Source organism: Gekko japonicus, unplaced genomic scaffold (assembly GCF_001447785.1).
Source record: "Gekko japonicus isolate JY-2015 unplaced genomic scaffold, Gekko_japonicus_V1.1 scaffold893, whole genome shotgun sequence".
Classification (NCBI taxonomy): domain Eukaryota; kingdom Metazoa; phylum Chordata; class Lepidosauria; order Squamata; family Gekkonidae; genus Gekko; species Gekko japonicus.
The window spans coordinates 223,115-233,525 of NW_015170302.1; the positions used below are offsets into that span (position 1 = coordinate 223,115).

Genomic DNA, 10,411 nt, shown 5'->3' on the forward strand with positions numbered 1-10,411 from the left:
TGGCTTTTTTCGGATTAATTCCAATCCTCCGAATGGAACACTGTATTGTATTCCGGACAGGGAGGAAGCCTTCAGCTCACGGGCAAATGTTCCGCGGAAAATAAAAGTAGCAGGTTCCAGACAGGAGGAATGAAACGAGAGTTCTTGACAGCTGTGCCAGCGAAGGGTGAAGCCTTCGTCCCTGTTGCTTCCTCTGTCTCTCCCTTGCCCTGATTCGCCTTCCGCTTAGAACTTCAAACTGAAGCCGGGGCCTGCAGCCGATGCCCCTTGGTTTGTGGTTGTCAGGTGAAAGCCCGTGTCCTTCAGGTCGTCATCGCCCTAAAAAACGAAACACACACCAAAGTTTGGAGTGCTTTACCGCCGGTAGTCATAGATGCAGGGAGGGTGGTAAAGTTATGACTAGACTTTAATGCTTTAGATGGCAGGGGAATGGAATTCCTTGCATCCCGGAAACTAACACAGCTTCGTCCTGATATGCTAGTTTTCTGTGTGTGGCTGATTTGGCAGATGGCACAAAGTTATTCAGGATGGCGAAAACCAAGGCTGACTGTGAAGAGCTCCAAGAGGACCTCCACAAACTGGGTGAGGGGGCGACAACATAGCCAATGAAGATCAGTGTGGGTAAGTGTAGGGTGATGCACATTGGGTGAAAAAAATCCTAACTTCGGGTATAGGCTAATGGGGTCTGAACTTGCTGAGACCAATGTTCCCTCTAAGGTTGAGTGAGTGTGAGCTAGCTCACAGGTTTTTAGCCTCCAGCTCACACATTTTTGCCTTAGCTCAGGAAGGAGGGCTCCAGGGCAAACTAATTGATGCAGTTGCGAAATCGCTCGCTCACAGCTTTAATGCCAGGAGCTCACAAAGTAGAATTTTTGCACACAAGACTCCACAGCTTAGAGGGAGCGTTGGCTGAGATGGAGGAGAAAATATCTTGACGCAGGGGACCGCTCAATGAACGTGTCAGCCCAAAGTGCTGCAGTGGTGAAAAAGGCAAACTCTGTGTTAGGGATCACTAGGAAAGGGACTGAGAATAAAAAAGAAGAAGAGATTGGATTTATACCCCGCCCTTCACTCGGAGTCTCAGAGCAGCTTACAAACTCCTTTCCCTTCCCCTCCCCACAACAGACACCCTGTGAGGTGGGTGGGGCTGAGAGAACTCTGACACAAACTGCTCTTTTTCAAGGACAGCTGTGCCAGAGCTTGTGACTGACCCAAGGTCACATCAGCAGGTGCAAGTGGAGGAGTGGGGAATCAAACCCGGTTCTCCCAGAGTCTGCGCACTTAACCACTACACCAAACTGGCTGATGCTGTTGTGCCCCTGTATAGATCTATGGTGCGGCCTCATTTGGAATACTGTGTAGAGTTCTGGTCCCCGTGTCTCAAAAAGGACACGGCGGAAGTGGAGAAAGTACAGAGGAGAGCAGCCAGGATGATATGGGGGGTTGGAGCACCTTCCCTGTGAGGAAAGGCTGAAGAAAAGCAACAAGTCAGGGGGGACATGACTGAGGTTTAGAAAATTATGCATGGGATGGAGAGAGCCACCAAAGGGAAACATTTTCTCCCTCTCCCAAAGGACTAGAACTCGACGGCATCCAATGCGGCTGATGGGCAGTAGGTTCAGGACGGACAAAGGGAAATACTACTTTACGCAGAGCGTGATAAAAATGTGGAGTTCACAGGAATGTGAAATGTGAAGGCCACATGAATGAAGAGCTTGAAAAGGGGATTAGATAGATCCATGGAGGAGAGGTCCATCAGTGGCTACTAGCCATGGTGGCTGAGGGGAACCTCCACCATGTAGAGGCACTAAACCTCTGAATCCCAGAGCCAGGAGTCAACATCAGGGGAAGGCCTCAGCCTCTATGCCCTGCTGTTGGCTCTCCAGAGGAACTGGCTGGCTCCTGTGTGAGACTGCGTGCTGGACTAGAGGGACCACTGGTCTGATCCAGCAGGGCTCTTTGGATGTCCTTAGGTTCTGAATATGGAGGTACACTCCAATCATGCAGTGAGACCCTCTGCAGAAAAACACTTTATCATTGCTAACTAAATTGTTCTATAAAGCACTGGCGCCACCTGCTGGCAGTCATGGGCAGGTGAATTTTTCAAGTCAAGTCCTCGACCAAGGGAGGGGGCCTCAAGAAGTTTGGGACTGGGGAGCCCCCCCCCCCCACCCCCCAATCAAAACAGGTTGTCAACCATCTGGCATGCCACAGTATGTGGCTAGAGGTCTGGCTTAGTGGATCACACATAGTGCAGGACTGTGGGGTTGTTTTACAACCAAACACTGTGGGTGGGGGGTGGGCTTCATCTCCCGGCTTGTTTTAGCCATGGGTTGATAGGGAGACGAAACAATACCAAGAGCTCAGTTCCAATCCCTCCCCGGCCAGAACAGGGGAGGAACACGGAGAGGCTCCTGCTGTGCTCAGATGCAAGAACTGCCTGCATGATGTCACAGGATCAAAGAGTTGGAAGGGACCTCCAGGGTCATCTAGTCCAACCCCTTGTACAATCCAGGAAATTCACAAATACCTCACCCCCACACACACACCATTGACCCCTGTTCCATGCCCAGAAGATGACAAAAAAACCCTTCAGGATCCCCGGCCAAACTGGCCTGGAGAAATATTGCTTCCTGACCCCAAAGTGGCAATCAGCATTTCCCTGGGCGTGTAAGGGCCACGAGAACTAAGCCCGGAGGCAACCCTCCCTTCTCGTGATCCACCTAAGTTCATAGGATCAGTTTCTCTCATTCCTCCCCCATCTCTGGAAGGACCAGTTGAAACAAGCGACTGGCCCAAGGTCACTCATTCCGCTTCCAAGGCCAAGCTGGAATCTGAACTCGGATCTTCCTGGCCCAAGGCCGACACTCTAACCTATACACCCCGCTGGCTTGACAGCCGTAGGATACAATTTTTTCACTGAAGTTTATGGGTTTTATATTTTAAAGCTAAATTCCCAGGACGTTCAACTGCTGGACTTCACCCACGGGGGGGGGGGGGATGTCGTCATCGCCCAACTGGCTGTATCCTAAGCCCCCCTCGGGAGGCCGTGGACTCGTTCCGCATTTCACCCGCTGCTGCTCGCTTTTGGCCGGCCACGTCGGGAACATGGATGGGTCGATAGGCAGGGGGGTCTCTCGGAAGTACTCGTGCTTCAGACCGTCTTCCGCGTTGATTCTCTTGCCCGGGTAGTACGTCAGGAACCTGGAAAATTAGCCGCAAGAGCAAAAAAAGGTTGATAGGAACGCCGGAGAGGAGGAGAGGATGCCTTCCAAGAGATCCGAACGAGGGGAGTCCCCAGCCCGGCGGCTAAATTGGCAGTGAGTCTCAGACAATTTGTTGCCCCTGCTTTACCAAGATGAAGGGCTTAGCCACTCGGGGCTGTACTGCCATGAAAAATTCTCAGCAGAAGAAAATTTGCTCATTGAACTGAACAGCGGCAGGCACCTTGGGGGGGGGGGGGGGGGGGGGGGAAGGAAGCGGCGCAAGCAGCTGAGTCAGACACCGCCCCAGACTATTTTTGCAAAGTGCTCACTTAGCACGATTTCACACACTATTTTCACGCCCGAGCGACAGATTCTTGGGCAATGGCATCTGGGGTCGATCGGTGGGAAATATTCTCCTGAGCTGGCCCCAGAGTTGCCTGTGCTCTCGGGAGGGCTCCCGTTGACTCCAGCGGCACTAGCTGGGTACACACGATAAAGGCCATGGGAAAGACTGCTGACAACCTAATGCTACTGGTGCAGGGTGAGACTCCCTGGGGTATGAGTCAGGAAACGTGTGCACCTGCGGCCTGAAAGTAAATGTGAACCATCCTGCATTAAGAACAACCATCCTGAATCGAATCTGACTCTAGGATTGCGGTGCTCATCTCCGTTTCCAAGCCGAAGAGCCAGGGCTGTCCGAAGACGTTTCTGTGGTCATGTGGCCGGCAAGACTAAACACCGAGGCGCACGGAAGGCTGTTACCTTCCCACCGAAGTGGTACTTATTTATCTACTTGCAATTTCTTGCTTTCGAACTGCTAGGTTGGCAGGAGCTGGAACTAGAGACGGGAGCTCACTCCGTCATGCGGCACGCTCGGGTCTCGAACTGCTGAATGACCGACCGCAGCTTCTACTATCCTGAATACAGAGACTTGTAAAAGGCAGGGGAGGCTGGTGCTTTTCCCTCTCAAGGGTCTGTTGGGGGTGGTTCCCAGACTGGCTGCCCGAGATCCTTCTTAATCAGAGAAGCCAAGTATGGAACACCATGTTCATCAGAAGCTATTAGCCACAAGGAATAGATGGAACGCTATGTCTGGGCCAGTGAGGGTCTGTCGGTATTTTTGGTGCTGGGGGGAGGCAACAGTGGAAGGGCTTCTGGCAGGGCTTTTTTTGTAGAAAAAGCCCAGCAGGAACTCATTAGCATAATAGGCCACACCCCTGACAGTGCATCTCATTAGCATGTTAGACCACACCCCCAGAAGTGTGGTCGTCCAGCCACACCCAACTTTTGCTTCTTATTCTGTTTTACTTTGTTGTCAAAACCCAGGGCTTTTTTTTTGTAGCAGGAACTCCTTTGCATGTTAGGCCACACACCCTTAATGTAGCCAATCCTAATGAGTTTCTGCTGTCGGGTGTGGCCTATTATGCTAATGAGTTCCTGCTGGGCGTGGCCAACTCAGGAACCAGCCGGAACTCCGTTCCTGTGCGTTCCTGCCCAAAAATAGCCCTGGTGGAGTTCTGACCCCGCTGGTGGAATCAAATCTGGTTCTCCAGATTAGAGTCCGCCGCTGTTAACCACCACGCCAAGTTGGCTCCAAGTGTGACTGGCCAAAGGCCCTCTAGCAAGCTTCGTGTTCTGACTGGTGTTCGGACCTGGATCTTCCTGGTCCTGGCCACGCAACGTACCGCACCGGCTGTCAACTCACCAAAGAACTACTTCACCTCCCTCCTCCCATCCCCCTTCTCTCTGACACGGGGGCGACTCACTTGTTCATGAGATCGAATCCCTGGTCGGAGAGCAGCGCCCCGAACCTCTTGCGGAGATTGTTGTATGGGTACTCCGTGAAGGTCATCTTCTTGACCGCCGGCAGCTCGTTGTATCCGGGCCAGATTTTCTCACTTGGTGTTCCCAGGTCCTTCAGAGGAAAAGAAGACGCTTTTAAAAACTAGAACTCCACCCATTTCAGGAAGGGGGAGTGGGAGGAGATTGGATTTATACCCTGCCCTTCACTACCCGAAGGCGTCTCAGAGCGCCTTACAATCTCTTTTCCCCTCCCCACAATAGACACCCTGGGAGGTAGGTGGGGCTAAGAGAGCTCTTTGGAGGGCTGCCCTTGAGAGAACACCTCTGAGAGAACTTGTGATTGACCCAAGGTCCCACCAGCAGCTGCACAGGAAGAAGTGGGGGAATGAAACCCGGTTCTCCCAGATTAGAGTCTGCGCTTCTAACCACTACATCAAACCGGCGCTCTGAGTCAGCTAATGGAATGCTGTAAACGTTAGGATAGGCTGGTAACTGTGCATTAATGTATGTCAGTGCGCAAAGTTATTAAGCTTCGTCTGCCCCGCATCAAATGATCTCCAAAAGGTGGCTAACTGCAGAAGAAACGTGGGTCCTGGTGGTCTTTATCGGCAGAGCAAATGAATGGCATTCTGGGAGGTGTGATGTCAAAACCCCGCACGCCAGCTGACACTCCTCCTGCTCTTGGGGGGGGAGGGGGAGCTTGTAGTGAGCCCAGGGGAAACAGCACACCCAAAGTCTGCTTTTTCACCCCTTGGAGAGTGCAGTAACTATAATATTCCCCATTGGTCAAACCCAAGATGGCAATCTTCTTAGGGGACCTACTTTTTCTGATCTTATACCATGAGGTGCACACGTGTGGACAAAGAAATAAGAAATTACACCCTCTTCCCCCACCATCAACTATGACACAGTTATACTGAACACATGAAACTGCCTTATACTGAATCAGACCCTTGGTCAGTGTTCCCTCTAAGCTGAGTTAGTGTGAGCTAGCTCACAGTTTTTGAGCCTCCGGCTCACACATTTTTGTCTTCGCTCAGGAAGGATAGGGCTCCAGAGCAAACTAATTCATGCAGCGGCCAAATCGCCCGCTCACAACTTTAATGCCAGGAGCTCACCAAGTAGAATTTTTGCTCACAGGACTCCACAGCTTAGAGGGAGCCTTGCCCTTGGTCCATCAAAGGATGTCAGTATCCTCTACTCAGACTGGCAGTGGCTCTCCAGGGTCTCTGGCTGAGGTCTTTCCCATCACCTGCTGCTCAGTCTTCTCACTGGAGATACCGAGGATTGAACCTGGGACCTTCTGCATGCCAAGCTTGGTGCTTGGGGAGGTCAACAGTGGGAGGTCTTCTAATGTCCTGGCCCCACTGGTGGACCTCCTGATGGCACTGGTATTTCTGGCCACTGTGTGATACAGAGTGTTGGACTGGATGGGCCTTTGGCCTGATCCAACATTGGCATCTCTTATGTTCTTAAGCAGATGCTCTACGGCTGAGCCACGGCCCCTCCACTTACTCCAAGGTTCAAGCCAAGGATGGTTATTTTTAACCAGGGCTTGCAAACCAGCTTCAAACTCTGGTTTTGGCTTTTGTTTCTAAAGTAAGAACCATGATTAGAACTCATGTCCGGTGCTTTAAAAAAAGACAGTCAGGAAAAGAGGTGAATTCAAACAGGCGGACTCGCGAGTAAAAAAAACAGCGCAAGACCTTGGAACCTTTACCTTGAAAACTTTGTTAATTTGGTCTATTTCTGACTTCCCCGGAAAGAGCGGCTTCTGGGTCAGCAGCTCTCCAAATATACAGCCCACAGACCACATGTCGATAGCGGTGGAATATTCCTGGGGAAAAGACGGGGAAAGGGGAGGAGAAGAGGAGCAGAGATTCGGTTACTGTAACTTTGGGAGGAGGAGAGGGAGACAGAAGCAGCAGGAGCTCTGGCTCGTTAGCCATGGCTGCCTCAGCTCAGGGAAGGAAGTTATTTCCATGTCTTTGGAACTGTGCGACAGAGTTGCCGGGGCCCGCTTGGCCACCGGTGGTGAGGCAGGGTGGCCAGATGCAGGCTGGGAAACTCCTGGAGAGTTGGGTGTGGAGCCTGGGGAGGACAGGGACGATGCCACGGAGTTCACCTTCCAAAGTATCCACCCAGACCTGGATAGCCCAGGTTAGCCCGATCTTGTTAGATCTCGGAAGCTAAGCAGAGTCGGCCTTGGCTAGTATTTGGAAGGGTGACCGCCAAGGAATACCAGGGTCGTGACGCAGAGGCAGGCAATGGCAAACCACCTCCGAAACGTCGCTTGCCTTAAAAACAAGTCTAGCTCGCCACCTGGTGGTGCATAATGCTAAAGAGCTAGAACCTCTGGCTGCCAGGCAATCTTAGGAACTCCTGGCCATTCTACACACAATAAGGTAAAAGGTAAAGGTTTCCCTTGCTCGAAAGGCAGTCAAATCCTACTCTAGGGTTGTGGTGCTCCTCTCCATTTCCAAGCCAAAGAGCCAGCGCTGTCCAAAGACGTTTCCGTGGTCATGTGGCCGGCATGATTAAACACCAAGGCGCACGGAACGCTGTGACCTTCCCACCACTTGCAATGTCTTGCTTTCGAACTGCTAGGTTGGCAGGAGCTGGAACTAGAGACGGGAGCTCACTCCATCATGCGGCACACTCGGGTCTCCGACTGCTGAACTACCGACCTTCACCACTTGAGCCACCGCAGCTCACACAATGCCATGCGATAATTAATTAATTCCAAAGCATCCATTTTCTCTGTAGCCCAGACACGAGCTGTGATTCCAGGGGCCCCGCCTGGAGGCTGGCATCCCTACCGTGTGACAGTTGTGGGGATCAAGGTGACAGCTCACCCCCCCCTCCCCCTTCTTGCAGGGCAGTGATTCCCAAACTGTGTGCCTTGTGATGGAACAGATATCTTAATTTGGAAGATTTATAGCCTATCTTCCTATTTTTGCTAAAACTGCCAGGAATGGGGGGGCATCTTCCAGAAGTCTCACCATTGCCCAAAAATCAAAACCCCGCCTTTGAGCCCTGCATGAGAGAGACATCTTGGCAGAAGATATCAAATGGGCTGTCCCACAGCCACAGGGATGACTGTGTGCAACTCTGGTCACCACGCCTTAAAAAGGACATTATAGCTTTGGAAAAAGTGCAGAAAAGGGCAACTCGAATGATAAAGGGGTTGAAACACTTTCCCTATGAGGAAAGGTTAAGGCGCTTAGGGCTCTTTAGCTTGGAGAAACGACGACTGAGGGGTGACATGATTGAGGTTTATAAGATTATGCATGGGAAAGAGCAGGTAGAGAAAGAGGTACTTTTCTCCCTTTCTCACAATACAAGAACTCGTGGGCACTCCATGAAATTGCTGAGCGGTCGGGTTAGAACGGATAAGAGGAAGTCCTTCTTCACCCAAAGAGTGATTAACACTTTGAATTCACTGCCACAGGAAGTGGTGGTGGCTACAAGCATGGACGGCTTCAAAAGGGAATTAGATAAGCATATGGAGCAGAGGTCCATCAGTGGCTATTAGCCACAAGGTATGGATAGGGGCTCTGGGGCAAGTGATGCTCTGTCACCTTGGTGCTTGGGGGAGTCAACAGTGGGAGGGCTTCTAATGTCCTGGCCCCACTGGTGGACCTCCTGATGGCACTGGTATTTCTGGCCACTGTGTGACCCAGAGTGTTGGACTGAAAGGCCTTTGGCCTGATCCAACATTGGCTTCTCTTATGAGCCCGATCTGCTGTCTGACTGAGAAAACATGTATGGCTTAGTGCCAGAAGGCAGCTCTGTCTGTACTGGAGTTAACACTAACCATGGTTACTGTTAACCAGGGCTGCAAACTGGCCTAAAGCTAACCCTGGTTGACATCTGCACAGACAATGTTGCACCCCACTGGAAATGGAAACAGAGGGGGGGGCGTTCAGACAGGAGAGAAGGAAAAAGCCCGTGGGACCCTTTCCATTTTTTTTTGTGGTTTAAGAGGCTAGTGACGTTATGACCACACCAGCCTGCATAGAGAAGTGGCAAAATGTTTGCCACCCAGTTAAACATGGATGCAGGGATCTCTGCAGCTTGAAATCTGACTAGAAGAGTCATCCGACCATGTCATGTGCTCATCCACTGCTTAGCACATTCAGCCCGAAAGGTTATGTATTTAAAAAGAAAGGAGTGATGTGAAAGTGCCTCTTTAGCTCCCGGACGGGCAAGAACGCAAGTCACGTACCTTGGCTCCGAGCAGCAGTTCTGGCGCCCTGTACCACAACGTTACAACTACAGGCGTGTACGGTTTCAAAGGTGACCCGTATTCGCGGGCCAGCCCAAAGTCTCCAACCTAGAGCAAGAGGGAATATAAAGACACAAATTACTCTGTTGGATGGCTCCAAAGGTCCACCCTGTTCACTACCTTGCTTCTAGGAGGGGACAGCTAGGAGCCTCTGACCCCGGCCTGGGTGGCCCAGGGCAGCCTGACCTCATCACATCTTGGAAGCTAAGTTCAAGGTTTTGGTATTGACCTATAAGGCCTTGAGTGGTCAGGGACTGATGCATCTATGGGACCGTCTCCTCTACAATGTCCCCAGGAGGGATTTGCCCTCCTTACACAGCAATCTACTGGTGATCCCCGGCCTTAAATACATCCAGGCTGTCCTCGACCAGGGCCTTTTCGGTCCTGGCCCCGACCTGGTGGAACTCTCTGCCAAGTACCCTCAGGGCCCTGCGGGATCTGATGCAATTCCGCAGGGCCTGCAAGGCAGAGGTGCTCCGCCAGGCGTTTGGTAGAGGACAGCGGCGGTTCCATCTTGGCTCCGGCACCCGGATTTATTTACTGAATTTTTACCCCGCCCTCCCAGCCAAGGCCGGCCCATTCCTTGCTGTCGACATCAGTGTTCCCTTCTAAGCTGAGTTAGTGTGAGCTAGCGCACAGCTTTTTAGCCTCCGGCTCACACATTTCAGTCTTCGCTCAGGAAAGATGGCTCCAGAGCAGACTAATTGATGCAGCGGCCAAACCGCTTGCCCACGACTTTAATGCCGGCAGCTCACAAAGTAGATTTTTTTGCTCACAAGACTCCGCAGCTTAGAGGGAACACTGGTCGACATCTATTTTGCCCTCCCCCCCCACTCCACAACGTAGCCGGCAGGGGGAGCTGGAAGGAGGATTGGTTATTTGCTACCTGTTCGTTTTTAATATTGTATTAAGGCTTGAATTCATTTTATCTTGCTTTTGTTTCGGGTCGTACATCGCCCAGAGCCCTGCAGTAACAGGGGCGGGGCGATCCATAAACATAATATTTATGTATTAGGCTTCTATCCCGCCCTTCCAGATGGGCTCAGGGCAGCTAACCAGAGGCAATGGCCATACAAACACTAAAACCAAGTAAAACAATCAGATTACATTACAC

The 10,411-nt window shown here is 51.6% G+C and overlaps 1 protein-coding gene across 1 annotated transcript in view; it reads right to left on the bottom strand.

The window, feature by feature from the left end:
* CDK11A (cyclin-dependent kinase 11A) overlaps positions 1-10,411 on the bottom strand; it is a 40,970-nt gene continuing 30,559 nt past the window's right edge. Inside the window, 5 exon segments of the mRNA XM_015417949.1 lie at positions 1-306; positions 3,003-3,204; positions 4,973-5,121; positions 6,730-6,846; positions 9,238-9,345. Of these exon segments, the coding sequence (XP_015273435.1) occupies positions 226-306; positions 3,003-3,204; positions 4,973-5,121; positions 6,730-6,846; positions 9,238-9,345 (657 nt within the window). The 3' untranslated portion in view covers positions 1-225.